The 16800-nt window shown below is 49.2% G+C and overlaps 2 protein-coding genes across 4 annotated transcripts in view; one reads left to right on the top strand and one right to left on the bottom strand.

The window, feature by feature from the left end:
• The window catches only part of rsrc1 (arginine/serine-rich coiled-coil 1), a 119633-nt gene that overhangs the window by 20630 nt on the left and 82203 nt on the right, over positions 1–16800 (bottom strand). For all 3 annotated transcript variants that reach the window (XM_076981005.1, XM_076981007.1, XM_076981006.1), the window contains exon 7: positions 5999–6067. In XM_076981005.1, coding sequence (XP_076837120.1) covers positions 5999–6067 — 69 coding nt within the window. The remainder of the gene's footprint in view (positions 1–5998; positions 6068–16800) is intronic.
• LOC143482609 (gamma-crystallin M2-like) lies at positions 2267–3025 on the top strand. The gene is made up of 3 exons (XM_076981008.1): positions 2267–2303; positions 2387–2629; positions 2741–3025. The coding sequence occupies exons 1-3, from the start codon at positions 2295–2297 to the stop codon at positions 3023–3025; spliced, it is 537 nt and encodes a 178-aa protein (XP_076837123.1). The 5' UTR covers positions 2267–2294.

Raw genomic sequence — 16800 nt, 5'->3', positions numbered from 1 at the left:
TAAGAGCAGTCTATAGAGATGTAAAGTTAACACGTGACACCGGTCTGTTAAAACTAGGCCTGTCGCGATAATTACATTATCGACTTATCGTACAACAATTTTTTTTACCGCGATTATTTTTGCTGATGTCGATAATTGGCCATTGGGTTTCCGCGCACATTTGTTTACACGAGAGTAAACCGCAACTACGTTAGATTTTAGAAAGGCACCCTCCCCCCTTAAGGGAAGACGAATCTGTGATCAGAGAGCGACATCTACAGGTTAGGAAATGAGTGCAGTACACGGAGAGCGCATGCGTCAATAACAGTGCCTCCACACACACACACACACACACACATACACGTGGAGACGTGTTCGCGAACGTATTCGAGGCTAATAGGACTCGAAATGATTCGAAACAATTCGAAACAATTTTTATCACATTATTTAGTGGTTGTTTATTATAGTGACCGTCGCCTACCTCCGCGAACGGTGGAAGCGTTTATACTTGCTTTTCTTTGCAGTGTTGTTCGAAACGATATGTGGTAGTATAAGAAACACCCCTCAAAAACAGGGGAATGAACATTTACCTGACGAACTTTAATGTTGCTTTTGTGTTTCAGGTTTGAAAAGTGCTGGAATTTGTTCGTTTCACAACAAATATCTGTCTGACTGAACAGTTCTCTCGTATTACGTTAACAAATACGAGCCTCTTGTAATTCGAGGACAAAACATGAGAGAACGTGAAGACGTTAAGATTGGGCGTTTTGAAAATAAACATCCATTAAATAAGCTTATTTTGCTGTTTTTGGGAATCCTCTCCATATATCACTTCCTGTGTACATTCATTAAATAAAGCGAATTATTTCGAGTATATATATATATATATATATATATATATATATATATATATATATATATATATATGAAGATTTAACTTAATTAAGTTTAACATGCTGGGTATTATTAAAATGGACCTTTAAAGTGACGTACAAGTGCTTGAATTGCACCTTTTAAACATGTATGAATCCTGCAAACATGACTTTGTTCATTGCGCTGACGCGCGGCGTGCGCGAAGTAACAAAATTTGAGAGGTGCACAGGGTTGCCAGGTCCTACAAAAATTTCCCTCACAAAGTCAGTGTAAAACCCGTCCCTCAGAAGCCTAAACTAGCCCAAAGCCCAAAGTTGTTGACGGGTGGGGGGGGGAGAGATTGGAACTCTGGCAACTCTGGAGATGCACGACCTCGCGAATCGACAGCACGTGACGCCCTCGCGCACGGGCGGAGCCACTGCGATATTATCGTTTATCGCGATAATTTCTGGGACAATATATCGTTATGAAAATTTTGTTATCGTGACAGGCCTAGTTAAAACTCTATACAGATGCCCTACTGCAGTAAAGGCACCATGCAACACTGCAGTTTCCCTGCAGTTATAGTCTTAAGTAAAGGACAAACAAATGTAACAAAATATTAAATATTGATTGATAGTTGAAACCAAAATTGCTCTCTCTCTCACACACTCTCACACACACACACACACACACACACACACACACACACACACACACACACACACACACACACACACACACACTAACCATGCTTTTTCTTACTAGTATAATATTCAAATATTAGCATTTAGCTAGTAGATAACAGTGGGGCCAGCAGGAAGTGAAAGCTTAGACCTGCTCTTTTCAACACACCCATTCCATTCACAACAGAAACAAAGTTCCAGCCATTTTTGACTAAAATCACAGGCCAGGCCAGTCCTAGATATACACCACCCTTTAAAACAAAATTGTGTTTATTTGAATATGCATGTAGTCTGGGTGGAATGGTTAATAGATTTTGCTTAGCGTTCCTTGCAAAAGATTAAGCCATACAAATCCATAAAGATTAAATAATATCTATTTAGGATTATAACTTGAATCAAGATGTGCAAAAACAAAAACCAACCAGGAATTTTGCGAGGCAGCACAAAGTACCAGAAAACAACAAAACCCAGGGGCCTGCGAGATGTGTGTGAAAGGAGAGCACACACACACACACACACACACACACACACACACACACACGCACACACGGCTGCATTGTGTCACCTACAGCAGCCGCCCTAAAGCTAGTGTCCTGAAAGCTCTTTGGTCACCTGGGGCCCCAGCTCAGAGCTGCTTGGTCAGGGCTTTTCACAATAGGCTCCGTACGCTCTTTGGCTGGTGTTCGGGTATAAATGCCAGAGCTTCAGCCCAGTTCCAGCATCAGCTCGCCATTTGGGAATCCGAAGCACCACCCAGACCAACGAGACTCCAACACCATGGGCAAGGTGAGCGTCGCTCGTTTCCACCGTCGCTCTCACTCTGTTTGACGCAATTTAGGTCCAACGGCGTCTTTTCACCCCCAAATCAGATCGTGTTCTACGAGGACAGGAACTTCTTGGGCCGCTCCCACGAGTGGAGCGGCGACTGCCCCGACACGTCCCCCTTCCTGAGCCGCTGCCACTCCTGCAGGGTGGAGAGCGGCTGCTGGATGGTCTACGACCGCAGCGACTACACGGGCGGCCGGCACTTCCTCAGGAGGGGCGAGTACGCAGACTGCATGGGCCTGTGGGGGTGGAGCAGCTGGCCCAGGTCCTGCCGCATGATCCCCGTGGTAGGACCTTCCGCTCCGACGTCACCGTAAAGCAACGTCCTCCGGGTCCTACGGGGACTCGTCACAACAGCGTCGGCCCTCACTGATGTGCACGGTTCTCTCCCCAAACAGTACAGGGGGAACTACAGAATGAGGGTCTACGACAAGGAGAACTTCACGGGCCAGATGATGGAGGTGACGGATGACTGCGAGTCCTTCACAGATCGCTACCACTGGTCCGGCGGCTGCGGGTCCTGTCACGTGATGGACGGCCACTGGCTCATGTACGAGCATCCCCACTACAGGGGCAAGATGTGGTACTTCGGTCCTGGAGAGTACAGGAACTTCAGGGAGATGATGGGAACAGGCAGCACAAGGTTCATGAGCATGAGACGCATCGTGGACTCCTGGCATTAAGACAGATCCTGACTATTTCATGTGAAAATCGTTCCATTTAAATAAAGATTTTGGAGCGATCACGAAAAAGCAGTTTGTTGCATTCTTTTATGGCGTAAAAACATTCCTGGTGCATCACAAGCGAAGGTCTATCTCCAGAAATGTGACAAAGTGTTCACAGCAACTGCAATTTGTTTTTTCAGGCGACCGTTCTGGTGATTTAGCAGTGAGAAAACCTTGTATTTGTGATGACAGTGCTCAAGGTCACCTGACCAGGACAGATGCTGTTAAAATGGCTTGAAAACAGTTGCAGATCAAATCAGTGGCAGAACTTTGTACTGCACCAGCTGCCTGGTGTGATATCCTCACACACATCCTCTCACACTCATCCTCTCACACTCATCCTCTCAGACTGTCCCAGGTGACCCAGGCCTCTCACCCTCTCTAATAGCCGTTGTGCAACATATCACTTCTATTTATATGCAGTGATTCATACATGCAAACATACTCACTTGTGAGCTGGATGTCACATTTACAAACTTAATCCCTGCTACAGATGTCAGTGTGAATTGACTCTTTGCTGACGCATATGGATTCATCTCAATATTGTTTTAGCAGCGTGTCTTGTGAAGATCAGCTGTGATTGAACGCAGCACACCGATTGGTTCAGTGCGAGCTGGCCCGCCCCCTACGGTCTGTTTTTGCACATTGCGTAATCACTGGATCTTCAGATATCCAGCCGGTCCGTTAATACCCAGTGAAACTGATCCTGAAGGAGATACAAGCAGCTTTGGCCAAGCTCAGTGTCAGCTCTCATACGGTTTGTGTTAGAACCTTCAAGGGCGTTTTCAAATCGGCGTGAATGATGTCATCTACGGGCTTCAACGTGATGGAAACACAGTAGAAGCTGTGTGGGGTCCTGCTGTCTATGGGCGTCAAGACTTCTGCCGGCCCACAATGGTCATCAGGACTGTGCAAGCACTCAGCACCGGTTCAGGGGCCTGAATACCCACTGCATTCTGGGTACTTTTCTCATACAATCCGGGTCAGAGGCCAAACGACCGCCGACCTGCAGTGACAGCACTACAGTTGTAGTTATCCGTTACGGAGGATAAATGATATAACATCAGTGTAACGGATCAATATGACAATATATTAACTCAAGGAACACAGAGACCATGGCTGGCTCATGGTTTGCACTGTATTAAACGGGACAAAGAAAGCTAGAAGTCAAAATCAACCAGTTAAACGCAGTTAGACTTTAGGCATGATTTTCAAATGTAAATACACATCACTGTAATTCTTTTGAGTCTACATCTATTAATGGTTCTGTGTCTCCTACAAAGCTGAAAGCCACTAGTAAATTACTCAGTAATGTATCAAACAGCGATTTTCCTTTGAAGCTGTATGATGTGTTGACTTCATATTTTTAAATAAGCATTCAGACACCTCCACTGATACACCCTAAGCAGCTCGAAGCAATTAGGCTCAGAAAATAACGCCTTGCTGTTGTCATTAACAACGCTGATTTCTTCATCTTTAAAAATGAGCCTCCGTCGGGGCTAAAATATGCCTCGGCATTTCTGATCACAAGTTTCGTTAAAAGTCACTAATAAATTATTACAAAGCATTTATATTTTAAGGCTGGTTAAAGCTGGTTAAAGCCATTTGGTACTGATGGTCTGGAAACACAAATAACTGCATGACGAAGACGTTAGTTTCTAACGTAACCCAACACCCCACGACAAAACGCCCCACAGCCCTACGCGACACATCACACTAAAAAACGTACGTAGCGGTAATTGGGCAGTAAGCCAAAGATGATGGTAGATGAAGATGACAGACGTGGTTTATTAAGTCCGTCACAGTTCAGGAAAGTGAAGAGCAACAGAGGAAAGAGGAAAATGAAACTAGAAAACTGTAGGAAACTGCAGGACTTGACGTAGGTACTGACGAGCATTAGACAGGACACAGTACTAAACAAGAGTCTCTGGAGCTACTTTAAACTTCAAAACATTTAGAATAAACTTGACTAAGGATTTAAATCAGGGCAATGAACAACAATCTGTTTGAAATCCAGTCAGGCAGATAAGAAAGCATATGTGAATGATCATAAAAGCTCTATCCCCCACACCAACACACACACACCTCCATCCATCCACCCAACACACACATCCACACACACATAAAACATCCACCCACCCAGGGCACACTCCCCTACAAACACACACACACACACACACACACACACACCCACACCACAGAGGGACTGTAATCAGACCAGCCCAGATTTCATTTTCTCATTCAGGGTTGCCCAACACCAGATCTGGACTTAATTTCATTATGGAATCTGAAGGCTTTTATTACACCCATCACATTTTGTAGGTCTCTAGCAAATTGCTCCTGACTTCATTTAAATGTGTGTGTGCAGATCTGCCTCGGGGACGTGGGATATTTACTATCTGCAACACCACGCACTTTAACGTCTCCATCTCCGTGTGTGTGTGTGTGTATAATTCACCTGTCACTGAGTGGTGCCATGCTGATCTGGAATATTCTAATCTTCTCCCCCCTCCATCTTTATCTCCATCAGTACACATATTTCCTTTAATGTGACAGCACTTCTTCAAATGAGACCAAGTCATGACCTTGAACTTAGAGTGGTCTAGATGAATATCTGTTTATCTGTCTGTCTGTCTCTCCCTACTGGTGATAGCACTTCACTAGCCATTAAACCATGTCTGTGGGAACATGTGCTGGTGAGGATGGGTCATGTGGTCATGGTGGATGGGTCATGTGGTCATTGGGGAACGGGTCATGTGGTCATGTTGGATGGGTCATGTGATCATGGGGGACGGGTCATGTGGTCATGGTGGACGGGTGATGTGGTCACGGGGGACGGGTCAGGTGGTCACGGGGGACGGGTCATGTGATCACGGGGGGACAGGTCATGTGATCATGGGGGGACGGGTCATGTGATCATGGGGGACTTACCTTCCTCTTTCATCTTTCTTGCCTCCTCTTCTTTCTTTTCCTTTGCTTTAATCACCTCGTCGGTTTTAGCTGAGAAGGAAAGAGAGAGGAACAGATTGTAAAGAGACAGACTGTCCAGTTTGTCCAGTCTGTAAACATATACACTCATATATATATATATATATATATATATATATATATATATATATATATATATAAACAGAGGCGGTCTTTGCATAGAGGCGTTGCTAGGCAATTGCCTTGGGCCCCTCCCACTGTAGGGCCCCCTTGTCTAGCTAAAGCCAGGTTCACACTACACGACTTTTCAGTCATCAGGTTTTTGTGCCGTTCGCACTACACGACTGGTTGTGCTGTAATCGCAAGTCTTTCAGTTGTTGTGGCTTTCACACTACATGACTGATCGGTGACGTGGGCTCACGAATTAAACGACTGGGGAATCGCCGACTCATCTGGCTGCCGTCCGAGAACACGAAAATGAAACACTCGCGAGAACCAGCAACATCACGAAGAAAATAAAAACAACGTACATGTGCTCCACGTTTTCGTTATTATTATTATTATTTTTTGTACCGTTTACCCACTCCATAGTCCCAAATTTCCAGAATTATTTCATCTCTCCGTTGCAGTGAACATAGATATAGTCAATCGCACTATTTCTCCAGTGCTGTCACAATAACTTAAACACAGTCTTGTAGTAAAGTTGTATGAAGCTAGACGCTGCTGTTGACTCACAGTCGCCGACTGGGCTAGATATGAAACATGCTACATATTAAACATGCTAGATATCTGCCGGTCGTCTGCGATGAGTTGGCGGCCACTCGGCGACGGCTCGGCGAGCGTCTTTCAGCAGTTCACACTACACAACTGAGCGAGCGCCGAATGATCCCCGATTTGCGTCCGACCACAGTTTCTGTCGGCGATCTACAAAAACAGTCGGCGACTGAAAAACCAGCCTAAAATCTTGTAGTGTGAACCTGAACTTATTTCTCGCATATTAATGTTGATGGGCCCCCTAGCTAAATTCGCCTTGAGCCTCCAAATTGCTAAGTCCGCCACTGTATATAAACTAGGGATGTCCCGATCCAGCATTTTTGAACTTCCGATCCGATGCCGATATTTATTTGCACTTCCGATCCGATACCGATATCGGCCGATACTGATACTGGCCTATCCGAGCATGTATTAAAGTTATTTACCCTACTTACTTTGTTGTCAAACTCATGTTGAAAGCGTTTTACTCTTGATAACAAGTAGCCAGCTGAATTAGGTGTGTTTGAATAATACACAATGGTTGGTAAGAAACTGACCTGTTTATTTAGCAATTAATAAACTTAAAATAGACAAAGTAATAAATAACAAACTGAAATGGCATCAGTAAACCAAGACTTAAAAAGCCATAAGTGCTAATTATACTGTAAATTGTATAAAAAAAGCAAAACACACAACCTGAGTAGAAAAGTCTATTAACAGCATCAGTACTCTGGAGTGCTGTACTCATCAATGCTCTTGAACAATTGTAAACCAAAGCTAAAAAAAAAAAAATCTGTGCAAATATCGTAAACTATTTTACTTTGTCTTTGTCGTCCTTTAAGGTAAAATAATCCCACACAACTGACATTTTTACCAATAACTTCAAATTTACATGGCCGTATTAATGGTTAGGAGATGCCACTGAGCTAAATTGGGGAGATGCTATGCTCGTGGGCTGGAAAATGCGTGTGGGGATGTGTGTGGCGGTGTGTGTGTGAGGTGTGTGTCTTTTCGTTTCCAACATGCACATCAAAAGCTGTTTGTTGGGCGCCATGATTCAAGTGCGAAAGAGATCCCAGCCCTGAGTACACGTGAGAGAGATCCCAGACCTGAGCACACGTGAGAGAGATCCCAGCCCTGAGTACACGTGAGAGATCCCAGCCCTGAGTACACGAGAGAGATCCCAGCCCTGAGTACACGAGAGATCCCAGCCCTGAGTACACGTGAGAGAGATCCCAGCCCTGAGTAGACGTGAGAGATCCCAGCCCTGAGTACACGTGAGAGAGATCCCAGCCCTGAGTACACGTGAGAGAGATCCCAACCCTGAGTACACGTGAGAGAGATCCCAGCCCTGAGTACACGTGAGAGAGATCCCAGCCCTGAGTAGACGTGAGAGAGATCCCAGCCCTGAGTAGACGCTGCTTCTGTGCTCGAGTCTTTTGACAATTCATTTAGGCTGTTGACGCGGTTTCTCCTCCCCTCACAATAATGAAGATGTTGGTGGAGATGGGGAAATAGCGTAGGGAGGGTGGTGGGACTATCAATACAGCCTGTAAATTAATGACGCCTCTGCTGCTGAATATAATTTCTTGCGAGGAGCGGGTGTCTCCCAAGAGCAATCTGCCTGTATTGCCTTTTTACCCGCTGATGAGAACAGCCGTGAGAAATTGAGTCCCTTATAACATTACCCTCAATGAGTTCCAACTTTTAAAATGAAGAGGGAGTGTTGGGAGGACGGCTGTTGTGGCAGGGTGATTAGAAAAGGCGCACCGGAGTTACCCGGGCCTGTGGACTGTACCCGGGCCTGTGGACTGTACCCGGGCCTGTGGACTGTACCCGGGCCTGTGGACTACTTAGGGGAGACTTAAGTGGCTGACAGGATCCGGCAGGATTAGCCAAAGCTGTGTTTTTTTTAACTTGTGTGTTGTGTGCAGGTGCAGCAAGTGTGAGAGAAGGAGGACACTGGAGGATCTTCAGACAGCTCACTATAGTGAGACTATAGTGAGACTATAGTGAGCTCCATTTATCAGTGGTTTTCACTCCCACACACACATACACACACAGAAACACATCCTGATATGCACACACACACCCTCCTATTAGGCAGCTAATCTGATACTAATCCATTCTGTTTTAACAAGCATTAAGCTCTCTTCTTTTTCAGTGTGTACACACACACGTGCATACACACACATGCGCGCACACACACACACATACACACACATACACACATACACACACACACACACACACACACACACTGCTTGGGGCAGTGGAGCAAAATCAAACTGTTTGTCCATCTCTCATCTTTGCAGGGCCTCATGGGACATCTGCCCCCACAAACAAAGAGAGGAGGTGTGTGTGTGTGTGTGTGTGTGTGTGTGTGTGTGTGTGTGTGTGTGTGTGTGAGAGAGAAGCAGAGAGAGAAGGGAGCTTTTGCAGAAGGCCTAACCACTCCAAACACCAACACAAACATCAGTGGCCATCACCCATGGAGTGAGTGAGTGAGTGTGCGTGTGTGTGTGTGTGTGTGTGTGTGTGTGTGTACATTTTTATGGAGAATGCCCGTTCTCACTGTAAGGTCGGCTGAAGTCTGATATTGTGATGAGGTGGTGATAGTCTCCTCTGATCTGATTAGGTAATAGAAAACAAACTGTGGTGCTGGACTAAAGACTCGGACTTCATCCACACTTCACGCGGCTCTGTGAGGATGACAAATGACCCGGCGCTGAAACCCAGTTGTGACGGTGTGAGTAACCGCAGCTCCAGGCCCGTGTAGCCACGCAGAGCAATGTTTCATTTCAACGATCTGTTCCTCTACACACACACGCAACCACGCAAAGTACAGGACAAACATACATGTGCTCCTACACACACACACACACACACACCCCTCCCTCTGCTGAGCCGATTAGCTGCGTTGTCTCGTTAGAATCAAATGTAATAACGCAAATATCCAGCAGAGCACAGCCTCCATAATCGGCCGGGTGATTGATAGCGCCGCGTTAGCGAGCGTTCAAGGGCCCCAAACGTTGCCCACAACTTCAATTCAATAAAAGCTTGCTTGGCCCAATCCAATTTACACGCAGCAGTAGGAGCTGCAGGCCACGCCCCCCCTGCCCCTTCTCCCCGCCTCCTTTTACTCTTGCCATGGAAACAATTCATTGGGATAATCAGGGCAGTGTGACAATGCTGCCTCCCCAGAGCTGGTATTAGGCAGACGCATGAGGTTATTCAACTGAGCACAAGCACTCCAGGCTCCGCCCTACACGCTCGTAAGGCAGCGGTATGTAAATCTGAAGCTGTGTACAGAAGTGCAGGGGCGGGGCTGGAATGGTACCACGCCCCCTGGTGCCTCCCAGCTGGGACTGGACCTGCTGGAGATTTAGATTTCCAGAATGTTGTCAGTTTTAAAAAGTTGCAAACACACACACACACGCACACAATTCCATCTATCTGCACCTACACACACACAGACATGCACAACTCTATTATCTACCTACACCTATACACACACACACACACACACACACACACGGCCCTATCTGCCTGCCTCTTCATTTCACAGCACTCCCCAAAACAAGCCCTGAAACCATTACTGAGCACCTGTACACACACACACACACACACATACACACACACACACTTCTCCAGTGCCATACACTCCTGCCTCAGGCCTCTCAATCAAACCAGACATCAGCCATCCCAGTCCTCTGTGATTAATTACTCATGTCTGACTATCAAACTGTGTGTGTGTGTGTGTGTGTGTGTGTAGGGCCAGTTTCCTTTAACAGGGAAGCAGCACTACCTGAAGCAGTAACACCCCCTCATTCCCCCACTCTGAACGAACACACACACACACACACACACACACACAACACACACACACACACACACACACACACACACACACACGTGAAACAGCTGGTAGTAGCTTTTCCGCTGCACTTCTCTGCTCAGCTTCTCAGTCCTTACAATAATAATATTATATAATAATCACCTGGTGACCTTTCCTTCAACTCTTTAGAATGAAATGATGACAGAAATGATAATGATGATGAGGAAGAGGAGGAAGAAGAAGAGTAGAAATAATGGAGAAGCACAGGCACTCATGGAAGTGTGTGTGTGACCAAGTCTACTCGCATAAGAGTGTGTGTGTGTGTGTGTGTGTGTGTGTGTATGTGTGTGTGTGTGACCACGTCTACTCGCATAAGAGTGTGTGTGTGTGTGTCCACGTCTACTCGCGTGTGTGTTCAAGTCTACATAAATGTGTGTGTGTGACCAAGTCTACTCGCATAAGAGTGTGTGTGTGTGTGTGTGTGTGACCAAGTATACTCGCATAAGAGTGTGTGTGTGTGTGTGTGTGTGTGTCTCCACGTCTACTCGCGTGTGTGTTCAAGTCTACGTAAACGTGTGTCCAAGTCCACTCGAGTAAAAAATCACTCGAAAACAGAATCACGTGCAAATGTTGCTACTGTCCACAGGGTTCAGATAAAGCTTCACATTAAAAAGAAAAGAGGTGAAGCCCTCAGTTGTATGGGTGCGCGTGTGTGTGCGCATGTGTGTGTGTGTGTGTGTGTGTGCGTGTGTGTGTGTGTGCGTGTGTGTGTGTGCGTGTGTGTGTGTGTGTGGGAGGTGTACAGTGAGCAACTCTCAAGGTGAAGTACCTTGAGGGATGAAGTGGGGGGGGGCTTTATAGGCCATCCAATATTCTGTGTGAAGTGAGAAAAGGCCTGATTAAAGTACACAACCACAGGAAAGTGAGAGAGACGGAGGGCAGGACAGAGGGAGTGAGGGAGCGAAAGAGGGGAGGAGAGGAGGAGAAGGGGAGGTGTGATCAGGGGCCTGGTGGATGACTGCTTCCTGAGGCTTCAATTACTCTGTTCCACAGACCTCCAGCATGAAGAAAGGGGGGAGAGAGAGAGAGAGACAGAGAGAGAGAAGGAGGGAGGGAGAGGGGGACAGACAGAGGAGGGAGAGAGGGTGAGAGAGGGAGAGAAAGAGAGGGACAGAGAGAAGGAGGGAGAGAGAGAGAGAGAGAGAGAGAGAGAGAGAGAGAGAGAGAGAGAGAGAGAGAGAGAGAGGTTAAGAGCGGGAACAATACAATTACCCATTAGGTTGAATGTAGACCTGCTGGCCCACTCGTCAAATAGGGAATAATGAGGGCGAGAGGTTAATGTGATGCCTCTTGAACGTGCAGTGCTGCGTGCGGCCACTGGGTGGCGCGGTGAGCTGCAGCAGGCGGAGGGCTCGTGGGAGCGACTTCCGTGGCCAGAGATCTCCGAGCGGCCTCGGCACACACGGCTCCATTTAAAGCACTTCATGAACATCTTGCACGGCAGAATGTGCTTCAGGGAAATTAAGAGCACATTTTTAATTTGTTCAATGACAGAAACGAACTGCTGCTGCGCACAAACGGAGTAGCTAGAAACAAGGATTTAGAAATGAGAAAGGGACGAGTTAAAATGACAATATCGCGTTTGCTTTGAATGACGAACATGGACTTGGAACTTGGTGTGTGTGTGTGTGTGTGTGTGTGTGTGTGTGTGTGTGTGTGTGTGTGTGTGTGTGTGTGTGTGTGCGTGCGTGCGTGCGTGCGAGACGAGAGAACAGAAACACTGATGGGTAACGACAGAATAAAGAGAACAGGAAAAATAATCTAAATTAGGTAACATTAATGGAAAAGTAATAATGCTAATTAAAAAAAACGAAACACCCACTTCCTTTAAATGGTAATTTACCAAACACTGTCACATTTAAGCCCAACGTAAATGATATTCATTAAATATTAACAGACTGAACAATTAGAAAGAGATATCATATCAATACGATGAATAATTCACAGGCAGTGGTCTTGGCCGCCTCCTGTTTTAGCTCTCTGCTCCGCACTCTGGACCTCAGGACCAGCGGCTGTGAGGAGACGATTAAGACGCTCATTAAGTCGCCCTGGACTGAACTGCTTCCAAAGCTCTGCAGGATGTTAAAAACCAGTAAAACCAAACACCATGATGGAGGACAGCTACAGCGAGCGAGTGGCTGAAGGCCATCAGTGTAATGAGTGAAGGTGAACCCTCCTCATCCTCATCACACAGGCGGGGACGCTTCTGTACAACGTGCGGATGTTAAAGGGTCTGAGTAACACAGGGAGGGCAAAGACGCTTCAGCACTCTCGCAATTACCCCCAACACTACCCTACCCCACCCCTAACACTACCCTACCCCAACCCCACCCCTAACACTACCCTACCCAAGTTACTAACACTACCCTACCCCAAACTTACCCCTACCATACCCCACCCCTAACTACTCCTAACCCTAACACTACCCTACCCCTAACATTACCCTATTCCGAACCTACACCTACCCCACCTCTACCCCTAATACTACCCTACCATAACCCTAACTTCCCCTACCACTACCCTACCACACCCCTACCATACCCCTAACACTACCCTACCCCGAACCTACCCTACCTCACCCCTAACTCTACCCCTAACATACCCCTAACTACTCCTAACCCTAACACTACCCTACCCCGAACCTACACCAACCCCACCCCTACCCCTAATACTACCATAACCCTATCTTCCCCTACCACACCCCTACCCCGAACCTACCCCACCCCTAACTCTACCCCTAACATACCTCACCCCAACTACTCCTAACACTACCCTACCCCTAACACTACCCTATCCCACTCCTAACACTACCCCACTCCTACCCTACTCCACCCCTACCCTACCCTGAACCTAACCTACCACACCCCACCCCTACCCAATCTTACCCCTACCCTATCCTACCCTGACATGCCCAGACACGCCCGGATACACCGAAGAGAAACAGAAGACGAGTAACGTCTTCTACCCGCAGAATCTCACGCCGCCGCTCCAGCCAATCAGACGCAGATCAAACCGGCCGTGTGATGAAATATTCAGTCTCCCTCCGTCGGCCCAGTCAGCACACGGCGGCATGGAGCTCCTCATGGAGCTGGTGCGGCCGCGCTGGGAACAGAACCCATCACAACGCCCTCCTCTTATCTAAGTGAATATCGGAGCTTCAGTTAGAGGAACGCCACACAACTGGGAATATTTGTTTTCATCACGTCCTGCTTAAAGATCTGGCAGCTCTGTGCTGGTTTATTAATGACGGTTTGATGCGAAGCTGGAAACACACGCACACAAACGCGCGAGTGTTTCTGTGGTCCGTAGCCCGTGTCCAAGATGCGCTGTGTGTCCTCTACACAGGAGTGTTGAGGAGCCCTCAGACCTCCAGCAGGGCGGCGCTCTGTGGCAAAGCAGCGCTGTGAGTGTGTGGGTGGGTGTGGGTCCAGTCTCAGGTCCTCTAACCCCCACGCTCGCCCGCCCTGGGTAGAACACGCTCGCTCAGACGGGCTGGGAACAGGAGTGGAGAGAAGGACGAGGGCGACAGGGCAGAAACCCCTGACCTCTGACCCCTGACCCATGCAGTGCGAGCGTAGCATCCCCATGCTCGCCTCGCTAACTTTTCCAGGAAGAAGCAGCAGGGTGGAGGATTCAACATGGATGGAGGACCCCGGCGTACAGCAGGGGCGGCCCCCTCCGCACACACCTCCACCCGGCCACACGCCTGCTCCCGCACACACCTCCACCCAGCTACACGTCTGCTCCCGCACACACCTCCACCCAGCTACACGTCTCCACCTGCACACACCTCCACCCAGCTACACGTCTCCACCTGCACACACCTCCACCCAGCTACACGTCTCCACCCACACACACCTCCACCCAGCTACACGTCTCCACCCACACACACCTCCACCCAGCTACACGTCTCCACCCACACACACCTCCACCCGGCCACACGTCTGCTCCTGCACACACCTCCACCCAGCTACACGTCTCCACCTGCACACACCTCCACCCAGCTACACGTCTCCACCTGCACACACCTCCACCCAGCTACACGTCTCCACCTGCACACACCTCCACCCGGCCACACGTCTGCTCCTGCACACACCTCCACCCAGCTACGCGTCTCCACCTGCACACACCTCCACCCGGCCACACGTCTGCTCCTGCACACACCTCCACCCAGCTACACGTCTCCACCTGCACACACCTCCACCCAGCTACACGTATCCACCTGCACACACCTCCACCCGGCTACACGTCTGCTCCCGCACACACCTCCACCCAGCTACACGTCTCCACCTGCACACACCTCCACCCAGCTACACGTCTGCTCCCGCACACACCTCCACCCAGCTACACGTCTCCACCTGCACACACCTCCACCCAGCTACACGTCTGCTCCCGCACACACCTCCACCCAGCTACACGTCTCCACCTGCACACACCTCCACCCAGCTACACGTCTGCTCCCGCACACACCTCCACCCAGCTACACGTCTCCACCTGCACACACCTCCACCCAGCTACACGTCTGCTCCCGCACACACCTCCACCCAGCTACACGTCTCCACCTGCACACACCTCCACCCAGCTACACGTCTCCACCTGCACACACCTCCACCCGGCCACACGTCTGCTCCTGCACACACCTCCACCCGGCTACGCGTCTCCACCTGCACACACCTCCACCTGGCCACACGTCTCCACCTGCACACACCTCCACCCAGCTACACGTCTCCACCTGCACACACCTCCACCCAGCTACACGTCTGCTCCCGCACACACCTCCACCCAGCTACACGTCTACTCCCGCACACACCTCCACCCAGCTACACGTCTCCACCTGCACACACCTCCACCCAGCTACACGTCTGCTCCCGCACACACCTCCACCCAGCTACACGTCTCCACCTGCACACACCTCCACCCAGCTACACGTCTCCATCCACACACACCTCCACCTGGCTACACGTCACCACAGTTTAGCTTTCATTTCAATAATTAAATAAGATTAAACAAAAAAATATAGCATGAGAAATGAGATCTTAAAGGTTATTAAAGGGCTAAAGTGGGACTATATATGTCATAGGTGTGTGTGTGAGTGTGTGTGTGTGTTCGTTGAATGGCGAATAGGCTTAAGCGTCCCCCCCCATGAATGGGCCGGGTGGTGTACAGACTGGACGACACACGCTGCCCGACACACAGGCTGATGTTTCACGGTCACTGCACCCCAGCAGGGGAGGGGCCACTTAAACAGCTGGAACAAAGGGCTGGAGTCACGGTGGTCTCCATGGCCACAGCCACTCTGGCCACACCCACCAGCAGGTCAGCGGTGGGAGGAGCTGGCGTAGGGGCCAGAGGTGGTGGTGTTTTCGACCTACCAGGACGTTGTGTCCACTTGTGTGTGCGCGTTAAGGTTACGGGAGCGAGGGCCCTGACCCTTGGGTGGAGATCACATGACCGGGTGGAGATCACATGACCGGGTGGAGATCACATGACCGGGTGGAGATCACATGACCGGGTGGAGATCACATGACCGGGTGGAGAAACAGGACCATGTGGCTGAAGGAGGGAAGAGAAAACAACAGACCGGGAAAAGCCAGTCGGTGAGACAGACAGTTTGCCGCAGGCCCTCAAAGACCTCTCTCTTTCTCTCTCTCTCTCCCTCCATCTCCCCCCTCTCTCTCTCTCCCTCTCCCCCCCCTCTCTCTCTCTCCTGCCTGCTTCTCTTAATGCTCATTTTCACTTTGCTTAAAATATTGATAATCAATTAGCGCTACGTCTGTTTTGCTACAGGAGCGGTGTCACGCTCTATCTGGCTGTCAGCGCCCAGGCCCTCCTCCCCCCCCGGCGGGGAGTTCAACCCCCTCCTCCCGCACGCTGCCTCCGCACTCGTCATTAGGATGGAGAACTCAGCCCCGGGTGCCATCACCTATTCTCTTTCATTAGGGCCTAGATGGAGAAGGTGCAGGGGATTATTAGAACTTCAGCGTGATCACAAAGCTCTGCACGGCTCCTCAGATCCCCCCTACGTGTAACTCATCTGCCCCGCGTACCCACCCGCCTCTCTGTAGTTGCCCCCCTCACCTCCGTGCTGCCCCACCTTCAGTGGCCCGTGGGAGGGGTGTTGGGGGGGGTGGGGGGGGGGGCTGGACGTTATTCA

This window comes from Brachyhypopomus gauderio, chromosome 19 (genome assembly GCF_052324685.1).
Source record: "Brachyhypopomus gauderio isolate BG-103 chromosome 19, BGAUD_0.2, whole genome shotgun sequence".
Taxonomy (NCBI): Eukaryota; Metazoa; Chordata; class Actinopteri; order Gymnotiformes; family Hypopomidae; genus Brachyhypopomus; species Brachyhypopomus gauderio.
Note: the sequence above shows the minus strand (reverse complement) of the source record. Positions and strands in the feature narration are given on the sequence as shown.